Source organism: Mercenaria mercenaria, chromosome 2, assembly GCF_021730395.1.
Source record: "Mercenaria mercenaria strain notata chromosome 2, MADL_Memer_1, whole genome shotgun sequence".
Lineage (NCBI taxonomy): Eukaryota > Metazoa > Mollusca > Bivalvia > Venerida > Veneridae > Mercenaria > Mercenaria mercenaria.
Genome location: NC_069362.1, coordinates 65,208,347 through 65,228,208, shown reverse-complemented (window position 1 = coordinate 65,228,208; position 19,862 = coordinate 65,208,347). Strand labels below are relative to the sequence as shown.

At 33.4% G+C, this 19,862-nt stretch overlaps 1 protein-coding gene across 1 annotated transcript in view; it reads left to right on the top strand.

The window, feature by feature from the left end:
- The first annotated feature begins 212 nt into the window (after window positions 1-212).
- Window positions 213-19,862, top strand: part of LOC128555182 (neuronal acetylcholine receptor subunit alpha-10-like) — a 111,667-nt gene continuing 92,017 nt past the window's right edge. The window contains exon 1 of the mRNA XM_053536779.1: window positions 213-510. Within this exon, the coding sequence (XP_053392754.1) occupies window positions 444-510 (67 nt within the window). The 5' untranslated portion in view covers window positions 213-443. The remainder of the gene's footprint in view (window positions 511-19,862) is intronic.

Below are 19,862 nucleotides of genomic sequence, written 5' to 3'. Positions count from 1 at the left end.
CAGAAAACAATAAATATTATTTGCTAGTATAGGATATTTACAAGTGTTAATATAAGAAACATTTATAAGGCTATGCCTCAACTTGTCGTTTACTGTAACAGGAATGGATTCCAACAAGCTCTTATAACTAGCCAATAGATCTGCGTGCTCGTATTTTTTTGTTTTAAAACTCAACCAATATTGTAACTCCTCCACTCTACATTTCAGCACAATCACGTGACTAGGCAGACACCATTGAAAGTTTCGCACAGTCGGTATCATCGCTCATAGCGCGCGCGACCAAGTATGGGTAAAGATAGAGATGCACGAGCTACACTTCTGTTTTGGAACAGAGCACTCAATAAGAATCGATAGGGGACCACCAACATAAAGTATTTAACTTGTCAAAGTAACTAGACAAGGATTAATTTTCTCCGCTTGTACATAGCTATAATCATTGCAAAATGCGCTTTCTCAGATCGATTGACTTGTGTTACCTAGTGCTTATGGGAATATTTGAACTTATTTACGGTAAGTGGCCAATTTGTTCATTTCTCAAGATTTTAGAGAGAGGTTTTCGTTGGTTGGACTGTTTCATATTTACAGTCCATTGACAGAACATTTAAATGATGTAGATGAAAACTTTCCTATTGCGCAAGTCATGTATTTTGAAAACTGTCGCAATTTGAAATTCTTAAGTATTATTATTTTTTTAATTGTATCTCTTAAAAAAGATTAGAGTCAGTCTCTTGATAGAAGACATATCTGTCTTATTAAAGTTATCGTTAAAAGAGATGTACATAACCTAATTTCAAATATTTGCTCAAAATATGTTTTTCAGATTTCAATTTTTTTTTTCATGTTTGTGGCAGCTTAATAAACCTACTGAAGGAAAATTAAACTTGGGTTTAAGACACATTTTCAAAAGCTCAATTTAACTACTAATGTTGAAGATAATTCCGAAAAGAAGAAAGTGTAATTCCGATTTACATGTTGATATTTTTGTCAACATACATTTGTATAAGCCAAACGAAATAGTATTTGGCCAGAGTAAATGTAAGTTAGATAAAACGTTAAGAATGTACTCCATTTCTTTTTTCAAATACCCTATCCCTGTGTCAAGTTATCCGAAACAGTACTGCAGCAAAATTCCAAACACCTGAAATTAAATTTAAAATATATAGTAAAATAAGCTGTTATACTTTTACCAACGGCTACCATGTCCTATCTGTATTTTCAAAATTTGTAACAACATTGTTTTTGATGTTGATTTTTGTTGTTGTTGGTTTGTTTTGTTTTTTGTTGTAATAGGCCTATGTCACACCATTAGCATTTGCTTTTATCCAAATTAATCACTGTGTATACATTTGGTACTAAATGTATATGTTTGTATTTTAAGTATTTTTTATTGAACATTTGCCGTATGCACCCGTTTTGCAGTGCAAAAGCAAATATGTGTAACGCAACAGTGACAATGATTATTTATTGTGCTAGAATAGAAAACACTTTGTTTCAATTTAATTTCTCTAAAATGAATGAGGCATGCGTTCTCGCCACTGGTTTGACGATGATATTCGTTATTCTTGAATTAATAACCTTTTATTATTTCATCGATATTTTCATTTTCTGAAAAATTCTCCGGAGATTACATGAAACTGTGAAGAAACCATGATTGTCTTAAATATTATTTTATGTATAATACATAATTATACACATGTGGTAATATAAATAATAAATCCGTACATTGCCCTCAAAGAAATAATATATAAATATGTCAGAGCTATTTATCTCTACATGTAATATATGAATACAGAGCTGCTGGTTGTTTTTTAAAAAAAAAATAAAGAGACGAAAAATGAAAATATTTGATGATAAGTAGGACAAGCTAATACCGCGACAAAATACTAAACGTACTGTTTAAAAATAAAGTGTGTACAGTAGTGTAACAATTTAGGTACTCATTAAAACAAAAAGAAATGACAGGACTTTTATCTAAAAGGCTAAATTATTTAACAGGAAAGACAAAAATATTTCTTTCATGAAAATATTATATCATCATATCTCACTGCCATAACAGCTGGTCGTAAACTTTCTACCCGTACCTAGAACATATATATTTTGATAAATTATTTGTATCTAATCTTTGAAGAGAACTTGGTCTTTATGTTATAGTGTTTTTAAAGAATATAAATTAAAGAATTTTTCACTTCATTTGACACAGACACGTATTATTGATTCTAAACAATGTTCTGCCAGAATCGTACTTTGTATTTTTCTAATCTCTGAGAATACTCATTAATTTCCAAATATATATATATATTATTTCAATATCGTTTTTTTTTTTTGTAATATAAAGCCTAATGTAAAAATAAAAGTATTCCTTTAGAATTTTTTAAAAAGAAATTGTAGTGAAAATTATAAAATCTGTTAACATTCAGTTTAGACAGACAATAGTAAAATCATTAATATTCGTGGAGGACAATTTTTCGTGCATTTCGTGGTTGGGTTAATCCATGAAGTTTAATCGGAACGAACAAGTAAAACTCCCATTCATTTTATGCCAAAGAGTTGAAAGCCAAGAATTTATATCCACTAATAGTCGTTTCTACCCAATCCACAAATTTCAATGTCCACGAAATTGAATGAGTTCACTATATACAATTTTACCAGACTTTGTGTCAATAATTAGTGAATCAGGTGCCGGCTTTCTGACAATAACAATGGTCTAATTGCATGAGAATTAATCAGTCAATTATTCATGTAAGAATGAATAAATTATTCACATTTCAACTTATGAACTGATTTTACTGATTATACAAGTGTTTGATCCCTAGAACCTCAATCAATATTATGTAAAACTATATTTGCTAAAATCTGAAGAACTGATCTTTTGTATGCATGTAATCTTAATATAGATTGTTAATAAAGCATTACTACGGAAAGGGTTTTATACATGTACCCTTTTGTACCAATCAGATAATGTTTTGTCTTTTAACTATTATAAATAACGACTACATGCCAAAGAATATTTTTTTCACTTTTACCGTAAAAAAACAAATCAATGAGATCAAAACGGAGTTTGAGAAATTCTTAGGATTAAAACAATTCTGGCGTATTTATCATGATTTACTGTCAAATTATATTTCATTCATATTCCTCGGGCAATCAGTTACAATAACAACATCATTTAACTCAACGCGTAAACTGTTCTAAGCACAAGATTTAAACTCAAAACGTCACGTTCTAAGGCATGCGGTATACACGTAATAACATTTCTGACACCGTCCACTATATCTTTGAAGTATCTTTCATATTGCTTAATACTGCATTTTTGAAATGTTCACACATTTAGAAAAAAAAATGTGATATTAATAACTTACTGAAATTTCAACGCAGTTGAGTTCTGCATTGACGTCTCTACTCATTGTTAAAAATATATATATATTTATGAATTAAACTAGCAAGTATCACTGAAAATGATCCGGAGGTGTAGATAAATGTTCAGTGAAATATTAAAAAGGTATCCAACCAAATTTGTATTTGTTTCGATCATACCAAGTCATACTGTTGCCGTCTTGCCACTTTTGAAACGAAGTGTATCCGCTTCTAAATGGTTCGTGATGGTAAAATGAATAAACAGATATGAAAATATTGTTGGATTATATGGAAATCTAAATACCTATTTTTTTTAATCGTAATGTTTGAAATTCTTGAGAAATTACGGAAGTGCTCTGTAAGTTTTATAAGGATATCGCCGAAGTATCGAGGGGCATTATAAGTTCTGTTTAGTCACTATAATTTATACTAGTTCCTTACTGCAGTGTATCCTACTAAAATAGTTCGTGCAGTATAACTATTTACTTACTCTCTTATACGTCAATTATTCTTTATTTATGTTTACTCAGACTTATAAAACTATCATCTAAATGCAAAAATATTGAAACACCATTTCAATAAACAGGATAGTAACTGTTTATCATATAAATGGCCTTTTTCTTCCTGTTATACACTACAAAAATTGGATGAGGAAATTATTGTTTACATACATTTCTATTGATATTTGCTTTTGTTAAATTAGACCTGCGTATGTATATTATATGGTAACTATACACTTTTGTAGAGAAGTGTAATCTCATTCTGTATCAGGTACCTTTAACAGGCTTTTGTCGTTGAAACAGTATATAAAATTACCTTAAGATCCAATTATGTCTGCATACAAAACGTGTTATAATCCTGAAAACTATATAGACATCAGTAATATAATTTTCGTTTGTGCATTATAAAGAACAAGAAATTCTAAGTGTAAGAGATATTTTACTGCCATGGCCACCTATCAGTCCCAGACGGTGTTCAAGTTATAGACGAAATAGATTATTAATTCAAAGACTTGGAAACCTTTCTTGATCTACGCCGGATCATTTTAAAACTAAAACACCAGTGTTAGAGCTTTTGCCAAAAACCCAATGTTTTCGTGAGTGACCTTTACATAACCTTGATGCAGAACAAGGAAAGTTTTAATGCATTGTACGTTTATTTAGTTTGCATGTCACTTGGAATGAATTAACATTCTTGCACGAAGCGGACACCTTTTACTGAATTCGGGCACGTATTAATTAATTAACGGGAGAAAAAATATCATGTATAAACAAGGCAGTTAACTAATTGTTAATACATGTTTTTTAAGTATTTTTCAAATGCTGTACCAAGGTCGAATATTTATTCTTGCGATGATGAACATCATTTCCCATTTGTTTCGTCCATAAAAGCCTCTTCTATAGCATAAAAGACGCAGTCCCACCCACAGAATGTTTTTCTGTAAAATAATTAATCTCTGCTTACCTACTGTAGCGATATCTATTTACAAAAATATGATGCATGCCTTGCTAAATCATTATTTATAAATATTGAATACATGCGTTTGTTTGTGTCCCCGTTTGTGGTTGTTTTAAAACATGCTAACCGTTTCCAAGAACAACAGAATGTTAATTTAATTTGTAGCTGAATCATCGTTATCACCATTTATTATTTGCGTTGTGTTTTTCGTGCAGGAAAAGCGACCCTGACCTCGGTCACCAACACTCCCACGTGCTTCTGTAGACGTTAATACACAAAAACGTGTATTTTCCCGGTATCAGTTGACTTGTAATTCCGCTGTCTATCAATTTAAGCAATTTAATTGGTTTAGCCGAGACGTTACATATCGATGAACTTTTTGTACATCATTTTTGTGCGAATGCGTGTATTTTAGCGTTGCGTCAATGCCAAAGTCGCCATCAGTAATATTAGAAAAACGGCGATAACTTTCTTATTTCTGAACAAAATACAGAAGTGTAAGCACACGTTTTCAAAGTTACAACACTTCCTACCCGATGATCATTGTAAAGTTTGATAAAAAGTTGTTTTCGAAATTCTTGATACGGAGAATAAAATCATTTAAAAATAAAAAATGAATGCGGAAACATGTTTACTTGGAACAATTAGGATAAACACTTTCTGGGGTGTTCATGCATGAGTTAATCAGCCTTAAGCGCTTAATTTAACATAGTCACTTTGAGCTTGTGTCATGTAGCTGTATTAACTATCATGAAATTCAGGATTTGGTTCAAAGTGAGTCAGTCGCTGCCATCTCAACTCCGGTATTTTCAGTTTGTACAAAAGCCCTTGTTCTTATTTTAGTAACTGAAAGCTCAGTTATTGTCTGTTTTCAGATATAACTAGTATTCAAGTTATGCTAAGTTTAGATAACAGTGCAAGTTGGTTTATCAATTATTCTATTGTAGTAATATGCCAAAAAGAAAAGATAACTGTCAACTTGTTATGATTACTTAGATTTATTTAAAAAATTGTAAGACTTTATGAAAAGTTGGAAGGAATATTTGATTAATGATTCAAACTAGTATGACCAAATTGCACTCGATTGAATACAGCAACAGTGTATTTTGTTTAACAAAGAAGACATTCAAATCTAAAGGAATACGTGAAGCAGATGGTTTTCAGTGTAAGTTTTCGTCACCATTGCTTTCTGAAACAATAAACACGGGCTTTGCAGAGCTTTTGTGCGTCCCTATATTAAAAACAGTTAAAACAACTTAAACCTTAACCTAAACATTTGGTCAGTATACATCAAAGCTGGTTGAACTGAGGCAATCATGATAAAGTACCTTGCCCAAGAATACACCACAATGGGTGACCAGGGTTCAAACCTGCTGTATTCGACTCTGTAGAAAAACGTCTTATCCCTCTCGACCAATGCGTCCAGTAATATACCAATAAACATGTTACAAATAAACAACGTTACTAGTATGTCAATAAGTCATCTTTATCGGATGCATGGCTGTTGCAGCATAACATATAAAGCTAAAAATATAGGAGCACAAATAAATCTACCATGCTGACGAATTGATAAGGCAGTACCTTATTTCCAAAATTTTAATGGGACATCGTGTTTAACGAATCATACTCATAGGTGCAGTAGATTTTCTTTTTTAATATTATACATTGCATAAACGCTCCGACATTCAGAATTTACATTGATGCACATAGATACAATTTCCGTGTCTCAACTAACGCGGACAATAATGTCATAACTCTATTTGTATACAAACACCAGTTTATTTGTACTTTTGAAGATACGTAATTTAGCTTATATGACATAAGCATATGGATAACACGTTGGCTGACTTCATCACTGTCTTCTTAGACTCTCTAGTCTTTGCTGTATAAGTACTTAACTAATTAGTGTTCCTGCATGACAATACATACAACTCTGATATCGATTGTATCTTTGGCTAGATAAACAGACTCTTATGCTCCTTTAGAACAACAGATGCCAAGACAAACAAATCAGCATCAAAATCAATTGGATTAAAGAGTAGTTTTCCTAACAATTTGCAGTGTATAATTACCGGTGAATAACGAGATTGTTCTAGTTGTGATGGATAGATGTTTCATATCTTGTGGTGGCGGTGGCAGTACACCACAAGGGGGTCATTATGTATCTCGATAACAAATTTTCCTTTCGTTCTGTCGCCAACATTTATCTCTGTAAATGTATTATGGAAATAGAGATTTTCTAGATATGTCCTAGAAATAGATATACAGTTAACACAGTAACGTTTTCCTATGTGTATGATAAAAAATATCATCACATTTTGCGGCGAAGTTTATGATAGGGATGTCAAAAACAGTCTCATCCCAGTACTTGAAGTGCAGATATCTAGTGACTTTCCAGTGCACATTGGTTGCAAACCTTGGGCATGCACATTGTATCGAATAATCTAATGTGATGAGACCCGTATTCTTGCCTGCCATTTTATGTTGTTGTTTTTTCTGCAGAATAAATAAAGTTACTCTTTAAACAAAATTTAACCTGTATAAATCAGATAGCTAAGGTGTTACTAGCAGACTTACTGGTCAATAGTCAAAACTCCCAAGGACTGAAGATCAGTAGCTTTGGCTTTTGACTGGTAAGCGTTTATTACAAGACATCGGAAACAGATTTCAATTAGTAAAATAAACCTTAAATCAGTTATAATTATAGCGGCCAGTTATAGGAGGCGTCATATAATAGCTTTTAGTCGATTTCAACAATTCTCTTCCATTCCAGGAACTTTTACATTATTGAAATAGTTCGCATTACTTTCATAAGCTGTCACCAGCCTCATTTAGCACTCTTTGAAAGAATGGCTGGAACATAGCACAATGACATAATGATTTTATCTTTTTATTTATATATGCCTCTTTTAGCATTTTCAACTGAAATATGAAAGCATACAGCATATCGATACCCACAAGCCTTTTTAGTACTTATAACTTGTATGCAGCATATTAATGAGGCACTGGCCTTTTCTAACATATGACTGGCATATAAATAGGACGTGAAGATCCTATCTTAGCACTTTTAAACATATATATTATCAATTAGGTCATGCAATATTACTTCGTGTGACTGCATTTCGATAGTGAAGATTGATTCATTGCCTAGTTTAGACAACTGATTTGATTAACTATCCTACGGAAAAAGTCGATTTTCTATTCGCATACCATCGGTGTATTTGACCTTTGAAGAGTCAAAGTAGTTAAGGTTCTCGTTAAGCATTGATTAGATATGGCGGTACGCCTTTAATTTGCCTTTAATGTCAAAGATCTATTCAAATAGATACGACAACTTGATTAAACAATAATTTGATATAATTCCACTTGTTTACAGCTGGGGTGAAAAACAAACCTTAGTGTCTTCATGTACGCATATTTTCTTATTAGAAAAAAGGTAAAGAGAGGTAACTGATAAGTGACGTTTGGAACTAGCAAAACAGAAAAAGCAGGTGATTGATATATGACACTGGGAACAAACAAAACGGTAAAGGGAGGTACTTGATATGTGATATTGGGAAATAGCAAAAAAGGTCGAAGCAGGTAATTAAAATGCTACATTAGGAAGAAGATAAAAGTTGATATGTGCCATTGTGAACTTACAAAAAAAAAAAAGAAACAGGTAACTAATATATGATATCGATAACTAGCGAAAAGAAAAGAGAGGTACTGATATTTCGAATATTGACCCTGTTGATATTATCAAAAGCGTCTAAAGTATTTCACTCTTTTCATATCCATTAATTCATGTCAATTACTGTTTGTACAATATACACGGCTTAACTGCTTCAATTTAACAACAGTAATCTAAGAGTCGATTAAAGGAAAAAAGTATATAGTTCAAGTTCGAGTACATAAGAAATGCTTGTAACTAACTGTAAAACAATCAGGTTTAGAGCTGAGAGAATAAAAGAAATGTGTGTACCTAACGTATCGAATATATTTAAACTGTACCTAATTCGTATGTTATGAATTAATTTCCTCCATAAGAACGGGCAATAAAAATTATTGGATAATGGAGATTTCAAATTTCAGTTATTTTCATAATATGGGTATACAATATACTAACACACTAGTGAGAGAAACAGACTTTATCATCCATTAAGATTTCACATACAGAGCCAAAGTCACAATACTTTAGTATATTCTGCACTTAAACATTGAAAACGGATATTAAGACCAGCAATGACGAATCCATAATTTACAGCCGTGCCCCGTGCGCCCCGGTAACCGGAGCGTCGGAGTGTTATGACGTTGATGTCATGCAATTACGTAAGTATTTATAGGTTATTAGATTTGTATCGAGAAATGTGCACGAGTTCTGCAGCGGATATTATTCCGCGACTTTAGGAGCGCAATATTATTCCGCGAAAGAACAAGTGCATATTTCCCGATGCTATTCTAATAATCTTTTTATTACATACACATAATACACTTGTAATTGTTACATAAATGATATAAATTTGTTCCTTAGCCTGAGTAAAGCTGAAAATATCGTTGTTAAAGAATTTTTGAACGTGACGACATACATGAAACTGACGTCACAAATGACGTCACGCACCCGATATGGAACTGGAACGTTAATATAGAAACATTTATTGACGTTTCAGGTTCCACTGTAACTTAACGGAATGTATAATTGATTCTTGCATACCAGACGGGGATTTCCGGTATTTTTACCGGTGCTGGAAAAATCCATCTTACACCCCGGGGTGTAAGATGACTCTCGTGCTTTAAATGACGTATTACGAACTACATATATGTAGAAGATTTATGTAGTTATTTATACTTTATTTCGAAAAACGGAATAAAAACCCAATACCTTGACAGTTCCTCTTTTTCCTGATAGTATATTTCTCGATTCAAAACACGTTATTTTATCAAAAATTCATAACGTTCCGCTGCAATTGATAAAACAAAACCGGAACTAAACATTGTTATTTATCTTTGAAACGTCATGACGTATTTCCTGTTTACGGACGTTGGTTTCCCGCGCTTTGTTTAAATACGCTGCTATAAGAAATAGTTCTAAAAAGAAAGCCGTTTGACTGACTTTATTTCTATTGTTATATCTTGATATCGGTATGCAAGAAAAAGATTCTGTCACTGGTTATAGGTGCATATGGAAATATCCGGCTCTCGGGTAACTGTTTAGGCGGTAACTCGGTAGGAACCTCGTTACCGCCTAAACAGTTACCCTCGAGGCCGGAAATTCCCATCTGCACCTATAACCAATGAAAGAATCTTATAGTATAATATAATAGAAAAGCTAATATGGATTATATAATGTTTAATAAAATTTAAGAAGGTGCAATCAAGCTGTACATCAACCTCTTAGTTAGATACATATAAAGCAGATGTCCAATTAAGGGGTATCCATGATGAGTTGATTAGAAAAGCATTTCTTTTAATATTTCATATGGAGTTACAAAGTTAGCATAAAGGGAGAAAATCAAAAGCAATGAATTTAATGATACTTTCTCCTGTGTGGTATAGTATTCATACCTTTAGCAAATTTATCAGTTAAGAATTTCCGAAAACAGGATTTAACAAATTATTAAAATGTTTTATGCTCAAAACAGAAGACGTGACACTTAAACAGAAATCTAACAAAGTACAAAATTTAATAATTATTGCAGAATATCCTACAAGACGTTCACAACTGTTTAATTGAATTATATGCATTATAAATGAGGCGGATGTATGTATTTATCTTTACTCCGCTGTTACCGGTGTCTTTCAAGCCAACCTTGTTGCTTGATATGTTATAATGTGATTGACCGGTAACTTTGAAGCCAGTCTTGCTGCTTGATCAAGTTTTTACTCCGCTGTTAACAGTTGCTTTCAATCAAGCCTTGCTGTTGCTTGATATGTTATAATGTTTTACTCCGCTAAAAACGGTAGTTTTCAGTTTTGACCAGAGAAAATAGGTTTCTTAGTTTTGCCCTTAAAAGTTAGGCTCTTGGTGCTCTGACTTCCAACAAGTTGTTGAGTACACTGGTGTAACAGCGGGAATTTTATTTACATTATGTTATCTAACGTGTTGAAAATAGGGTAAGTGCGAGGGTTGGCATGCCCTAAACGTGTTTAAAGCCATAGTTTCCTTTATATATGTTACTGACCGTTCCAAGGCGGTGCCCCTATTTTCAACTGGTTTTCTGTCTGTCTTGTATATTGTGTTGCGTATGTTGTCTTGTTTGTTGTTAGCGTTTCTTTCCTCTTTCTATCCCCCTCCCCCTATCACCCCCAACCCCCATCCTTTCCCCTTACAACTGCCCGCCCGCTTAGCTCAGTAGGTAAGAGTGTTGGTCTACGGATATCGGGGTCGCGAGTTCTATCCTCGGGCGGGGCGTATATTCTCCGTGACTATTTGATAAACGACATTGTGTCTGAAATCATTAGTCCTCCACCTCTGATTCATGTGGGGAAGTTGGCAGTTACTTGCGGAGAACAGGTTTGTACTGGTACAGAATCCAGGAACACCGGTTAGGTTAACTGCCCGCTGTTACATGAATGAAATACTGTTGAAAAACGGCGTTAAACCCAAAACAAACAAAATACAACTGCATTCTCTTGTTTTGGCATCTCCTCCCCATTTATTATGAATACATTTTCGTGCTCACCTTAATTTTGACTTCGGTGCCCGAGTCTTGCTTTTTCCTGCTTATGTTTATCTATGTTAGTTAGTTGTGTGTGGAGGTGTGTGTTTGTCTTTGCTACATGGATGTCTGCGCTACTGTGGTTTACGTTGTAGTGTAACTGTGATTAAGGAACGTAGCATTCCCTTTGTATATTCATCCTACTTCCCCTTCAACCCCCCCCCCCCCCCCACATTTCTACGCCTTACCCCCCCCCCCTCTATCTATATTTTGCATAAAATTCAAATGTACTTGATGGATTGTTTTAGCAACCCGTCTTTAATATTTTTCCGTTACAGCTTCTTTTTTTTTTGTTGGCCTACTTTGCAAATGCGTGGCTCTGAGGCTGTGTTTGTGGTCCCCTGTGCTTCCGAGAAATCTACCCTTACATATTATCTTTTGCAACGCTCTGGAGGACAAATCCCATCCTTAATGCCCCTTGTATCAAGATATTTGATTATGCATATGAATCAATGCTATTAGAAAAACCCAAATACCCAATGAAAGAATTGTTTCAGTCTGATAATATATGGATAGTCAAAACTATAGCAATGTTTATTTTAAAAGTTTTGACCAAAAACGGTGTTATGCTTAACCAACAGTAAGTCATGCCATTGATATGTTTTCAAAATAATTACTGATTATATATTGTGTACTGATTGTGATTGCCTTTGAAGTTACCGCTAATTTTCAGTCAAGCATTGCTGTTCCATGGTATATTATGATGTTTATCAGTAACTCTCAAGCGAGTCTTGTTGTTGCTTGATATGTTAAAATGTGTTGTTTTTACTCCGCTGTAACCAGGAGCTCAAAAGCTTATCTTGATATTGCTTAATACGACAGCTTTTTCCCCCAACCTTCGGGACAGCTTGGTTTTTCATTCTACACTTAACCTCGGGTAGGGAAACCCGTCTTACAAGACAGACATGTAAAATCCTCCTAGTCTTACACAGGTAGACATTTAAATTCTTTTTTCTTGCCTATCACGTTTGAAATAGCTCGTGGTGACAAATACATTTGGGTATTTCCTGGCATTAGTTTTATAGCTTTTGACATCATTACAGTACCAGTTCTGTGTGACGTCACCTAAGTCCTCGTTTTTTCATAATGACATTAGGAACCACTACAATATATATCTCTATCAATGTGGCTGTTGGCGTGTTTGTTTCAGCTTATTTGTTTACGTTGAGCGTAACTAGATAGATACACGACATAATTCAACGCTGTTTTGTTCAAATATGTAAATAGCACATTATCAGCCAAATAACCTTCCAAAATCACATCATTGAATCGTAATGAAAAGTAACGCCGATTTCATTACAGAAAATTACTGTCCACGCTTTGGAAAGAGCCAGAAATTAGCGCGAATAATTGCATTCCGAAATCCAAATAATTGAATAAGAACGAGCTGTTGAGAAACATTAAAGTTTTAGCGAAATAAACGGCTACGACATTCAATGAGCCTCAAGTAGCCCGGCAATCTTACATTCTGCCGTAATTGACTTTTATAAGATTAGCAGTGAACGAGAAAATGGAATTTGCGATACTTATACGGACGTGAGTGTCAAGTATAGCGCTGACACTATTCACGGGCCTGTGATCGGAATTACCGTGCTGTCTCATACAATATTCGCCCGGTCATTACACGGACGTTATACAAATGTGTCTAATGACACACTATGAACTTTGTAGAAAAAACTAAGCATCGCTAAGTTTGTTATTTTTGGTTTTGTACCTCAGAAGTGTATATATGAAGAACACAACGTAATGCTCTTTGTGGAACAAGCAACATTTTCATGTGTCCTGACAGACTGATTTAAAGCGAACTACGTATGATACATTAATGCATCTTTTTGATGACACACACTTTATTTTTTTTCTGTCTAATTTTAAGATATGCATATACTCATTAAGCCTTTCAGCTTCGTAGATTAAACTTCGTTTCAATAGCAGTTTAGGAGCTCTATGCATTCGTAAGGTGTTAATCAACCACATCAGCGACTTCAGTGAGAATACGATATTTTTTTGCATGTGATGTCAAAAGTTTTTGGGCTTCGGGTGCTTTGTTCTCCCAGGAAATCTGCACTTACAAGTTATTTTCTATTCTTACTTTTAGTTTTACATATCTTGCTTATTATTACCATTGTGTGTGTAATGTATTCATGTACCTTCTGTAAGCCCTCTATCTGTGATTCACTGGAGGGGACTAGTGGTATGTTCTCTCCCCACGCCCGTCCTTCCGTCAGTCAGTCTGCGGGATACTGCGATAATCTTTAGATCTTTAGATATGTACAAGATATATTTAAGGAACTTGCTACATTTAAGGCAATATAAAAATACGTGAGTCCTTTCTGTTTCCTGTGTCACAAAATGCGGCTTCTATGGCAATAATTCCAAAAATATGACATACATGCAGTAAAATTAGGATCCTTTGGTATATTTTTAGTGAAACATAATACATGAATATATGGCAAAAAAGTAAAATATGTATTTTGTTTGTTTGACACAAAATAGGGTTGATATGACAACAGATAGTTCAAATATGAATAAAAATGTGGCGAAGAGGGATCTTGCGATAAATAAAAAAAGTACTTTTTCCCCTGACATTTGATAGTTTGACAAGTTTATTTCATATAAATCCATTAGGCTAAGAAGCCCATGAGGCTTTATGGCGAACAGTAACAGCAATACACGTATAATGACTGAATACATAATAATGATAAATAAGTAATAACTATTATATACAATTTATGACAAAAATGGAGAAGGTTTTTCGAAGTTGAGGCAAACTCTAAATTGCATGATCATTTTATAGGTAATTATACATTCACAACACAATCCAATGTCTACAATATTCCAGATTTGAACGAAACGCCTAACTGGAGTAGAACTATTAAATTTATGCAAAAAAAAAACAAAAAAAAAACATTTAGTAATACGATCTGCAAATAATTATTGAAAACGTTCCAATTATCAGAATAATTATTTATACTGATATCATCAAAGCCCGGCTCCGCGGCTATTCAAATTCTATTGTGTGTATGCAACCCATGACAACAATAGGTAACAGTTATCGGTCAAGCGCCACACTTTATTTCATAGTTCATAGTCAGGATTTTCATGCTTTAAGGGTAAAAGGTAGGACTGGAGCAGGTCTTTAATCACAACACCGTGGTAAGTTATCGTCAAAAACTTTTCTAGGAAATTCGTAGAAATATCGGGAATACACTGGATTTATTACATAATGTGTAATTAATTATTACCATAATAATTATGATTGTGTATAAAAGTTCCAAGGTTTCTAACAGTCATTTTGTTTTCATTATTTAATAAATCTACAAATTTATACATATCTGGTCTTCTATAATATTTCAGTTGTATATATGTGTGTGTAAGTTCACTATACATTTCACATTCTATTATAAAATGATACTCGTCTTCTAAGAAGTTACAATCATGACATAGTCTTCCGTCTTCCATTTAATGGTATAGCTGCTGGTCTTGGCCAACGCCCTGCATCTATTTGTAGTCTATGAGAAGAAATTCTTAATCTTACTAATGATTGACAAAATGTTTTGTTTGTAAAATATTCTAAGTATGGCTGGAACCTAAAATTCGAGATGTTTCTATAAGATAATGCTCTGCTAGAGTTTTCTAATCTCATAGAAACCATGTGTACATATAACAAATTTTTCACCAAAGAACACCAATTTACCATAATTGATGCATAAGTCGTTTTTAAGCATTCAATATACTAGCGAGACATATGAGCCGCGCCATGAGAAAACCAACATAGTGGGTGTGCGACCAGCATGGATCCAGACCAGCCTGCGCATCCGCGCAGTCTGGTCAGGATCCATGCTGTTCGCTAACAGTTTCTCTAATTGCAATAGGCTTTAAAAGCGAACAGCATGGATCCTGACCAGACTGCGCGGATGCGCAGGCTGGTCTGGATCCATGCTGGTCGCAAACCCACTATGTTGGTTTTCTCATGGCGCGGCTCATATTATAATTATGCTTAGTCTTAAAATTAACTCGCCCTAATTCACCATATACAAAATTATTTTGCGCGGTCTTTTTTACTCCAAGTAATTTCTTACAAAACTGAAAATGAACTCTTTCAATGGGCAAATCATTGGCGAAGCCACACACTTCACTTCCATAATTCAAAATAAGAGCCACTAATGTATCAAATAAGTCTAATTTATGCCTAGGAGTTATATATGTATTTGTATAAATACTAAATACTTATTTAACTTGAATATGGCTTTCTGAGTTTGCCCAGATAGTGTACATTGTGCAATAGTTACAGAACCACCACTTGTGAAAACAATGACTAAATAAGTAAATCTGTTAACAATTTCTACTTCCTGATCATCAAAATAAAATTTAAGGTTTCTAGGAACTGCACCAACTCTTAAATATCACTACTTTTGTCTTTGTTGTATTTACTTTCATCTTCTAAGACTTGCAATAATAAATGTATATTCTGTTGCAATTCTTTGGCCGAATTACCAAAAATTACAATATCATCTGCATACAATAATAAATTTACTTTGAACATGTAAACGACTATACCATGTGTCCCACTGTGAATATATGAATATAGGTATCTTCAAGATTGTTAATACAAAGAGTAAACAAAAAGGGAGATAAGCATTCCACTTGTCTAACGCCAAGCATACAAGAAAATATGTCTCTCAATACATTGTAATATGGCAACATGGAAATTATACAGTTCCATTTTATGTTTTGCAAAAATGCACATGGTACGGCAACAAATAGAATAGTCTGTCAGCATTTATCCAAATTGCTAAGTTATATGATTTTTGAACGGCTAATGAGAAATAAAGGCAGTTTTTTTTCTGTTGAAACGTCACTTACTGCCCAAAAGTTAGTGCAAGGCTTTTTTAAGCCTAACTACTTAGATATAAATCGCAATTATTTGAGGATTAATGATTATCAAAACAGCGGAGTTACGATTATATTTTATGTTGAGTGCAGTTAGATTAAAATTACACGAGCGATTCCTTTTTACTGTTCAGTTGCTTATTGAAATTAAATTTTTTTTGGTTGAAATATTTCAAATATTGTTTATGAAACGCAATAAAACATGTGTAGTACTTTATGATTTGTATCACATTTGGCTCTCCTCAGTGGTGTTTTTGCCTCTGTCCGTTCCAAGGCGGTTCACCATTGTGTTCCTTTATTTGTTCGTATTGTCCTCGTGTGTTTGCTTTGTATGTGAGTGTGTGTCTTTGCAGCGTGCACATCTGCATGCTGTGAGTTTCGTTTTGGGGAGGGTTAATTTTTTGAACATGTCTTTCCCTGTTTGACATATTCTTGTTCTTTTTTTTTTCTTGAGAATTCTATACACAATTAACCAACTAGCTCATTACAAACTACTGTATACGCTCTCATTCTATCTAATTACTTTCTAATTCATCACTTCTGTTGACACCGAGCTGTAGCATTACAGAAAGGTCATGTAAGTACAAAATTCCTCCTTGTTGCCTGAAATCAATTTGTTATAGTAACAAAACAAAAGAATGCTGGTTTCCTGTCAAGTTACTTTGAATTATCAATCTGTCTGTGGTTTTATCATTTATGTAAACTGTATCGTGAAAGATGAAGATTTTGAAATTTCGTCATACTTCTGAGCTTTTCCAGATCACTAATGACGACCTTTTTTTTAATAAATGGAGACAGAGTTGGGATCTGTAATCCTGTCATATAGTCAAATCCACACAGTTACAGTTGCTTATAAAGTAAGAAATATTTATATACATTTTAACTTCTTTACAAGAAATATACAATGTGTTTAAAAATAATTTGCATCTACGTAATTCATTACCAAGTAGAGCCCACTCTGAGTGGGCGTAAATATTCTGTTACACATTATTTTGAAAATAAAAGTTTTGAACATTACATCTTGAACATGATCTAGGAAAGATCAGTCAAATCACCAAAAAAAATACGCTCCGTGGATTGCGTTTTCACACTGCACGTCAAAATGAATAATATGAATAAAGTGTGGGTGTTTTTTTTTATGAAATTCGGGTATCCATCCCCTGTGGTAAATATGTAGTATGTTCCAAAGAGAATTTGCTGAATCTGAAGATTTTATGCGCTTGAAATGTCTTATGGTTTTATTACTCGCCGTCCGGGCTTGAGTTGGTGACTACATTTGATTGTCTGTGATGAAATCATTTCTAAATAAGAAAGTTGTGGAAGTTTGAAAAAAACTCTGTACTAAACACTATACAATATTACATAGCGAAATATCACGGATGTTAAAAGTATATGAAGTATGCCTGAAAGATATATAAAGATACATAGGAACTTGTATATGTTTAAAATAGATACCGAGCTTTTAGCTAATTTTTCCGTAATGAATTTGCTTTTTGTTTGACATTGATTTTCAAGTGTACACAATCAAGTTCCTTATTTTATGTGCTATGTATTATATGAACTTGAGTTTGTCGTCAAGACAAAATATTACAAATGATGTTTAATATAACAACAACAAAAACGACATTTTATTAAGCATTAAACTCCTGAAAGGTGTATATAGCCAGTGTAATAGTAATAATTGATTTAGAAATTATTCAAGGTACTTAAAGTTTTTGTAGCGTTTATAAAATGCCAGAAGGCAAATATCGATGTTGTCCAGTCTCGTGGAGTCTTCTTTCTGTTCTGTAGACACAGCCAAAGGGGAAAGCTTAACGTTTAAGTACAAAACGCCGAGATAACCGGTATTGAAGTTAACATTGATATCTATGGGAAATATATAATTTCTTTGATTATGAGAATCTGAATTTCGAGAAAATTTTGCGGTAGAAAGCTGCATTATATGATTCTGATACAAATATCAAAAGGAAATCTAAAATTCCCCGTAGGGAAAAGGAGAAAATCACCTTTTTTTCTAGTTTTCAGGGGAGATAACTCATGAAAAACTAAAATTATCAGGGGAGGTAATCTAAAGGAAATTTTTGAGAACTTCTGTCACTATATAACATGTCAATATGCACCTTATTTCTATCGTTTGACATTTTAAAGCTTACATTATCAAGTTGTATGTACGCTTTTGGTGAAATTGAGACCTATTACACCATGGTGCAAAATAAAGACAAATGAATAGACATAAATCTTAAAAAAAGACTACACATTTTGTAATATAGTACTAAACATTATGATAGCCGTACAATATTCCCTTGAAATCAACACAAGAACAGAGAAACAAATGATTGTTTCTGTATTTTCTTTGACTGACATGGGGGGTCATTTTGTCCTACTTTCATGTTTATCGTTTTTCCGTAATCGGTCGGAAATTGTTCGGGATCACGTGATTTTAAAATTGTTTCAAATGAATATCCGTTTAAAGACGCGCGACAAAATAACTGTATTTCCATGATGGTAATTATACACGACTTGCACGAAAAATATGAAATGTACAAAATTTATGTTTAAAATTGACAGTGACATATATTAGGCCAAGACAATGTGTTTAATGTCTAAAATCTTATTAAATTAATGTAGCCATATGTACATAAATCAGTGTATTTAGGTAAATTTCAATCACATTTTGTTTCGGCAGTGTAAGACAGTTATTCATTTATATTCTTAAAACTATACTGAAAAGAGATTAACTGAAAAAGTTTGCAGACGAAGTTGTAAATAGATGCATAATATATTATATGCCCAAACGATAACGTGATTTTTACAAACTTAGCACATGGAATTCAACAATGTTGTAACTCACAAAACCTTCATGAAAATCATTCTTATAATACAGGTAATAAACAGCTATACTACAAGTTTGCGGGAGGACAATTCAGGCCCTTCCCGAATAAAAGTGTTTTTACAAATTATAGCCTCGTTTCGGAGGATTCTTCCGAAAAAATCCGAAGATGCTCGACGGGTTCGTAAGCAGTCGGAAAACATACTTTCGGTTTGACATAGGCAATATTTTTTGTTTATTTGTTAGTTATTCGTGAACATATTCATGACTATTTGGTCAGATCTGATGCAATGGGCCATATTTTCAGTAAATAGGAAGGCTCATCTACAAACTCTGGTTTTCATATAATACTCGTTCGGGTTTTAGTAATGGACCTTTAAGTTTCTCTTAAAATAACATTTTTTAAAGTGTACTCGTAAGTAACAATATCTGTCTACGCTTTCAGCCTATCTAATTATTTTCTAATTTATCTCTGTAGCCAGTGTCTAGATGTAACATTACAAAGTGTCAATCATATTCAAAAATATCATTCTCTTTGTTATCAATGATTCTTTTGTTGTACTTACAATTCACTGAAACGCATATTGTCCCGAATTTTTCTCTTTCAATATCAATCTGTCTGCGGAAGTACA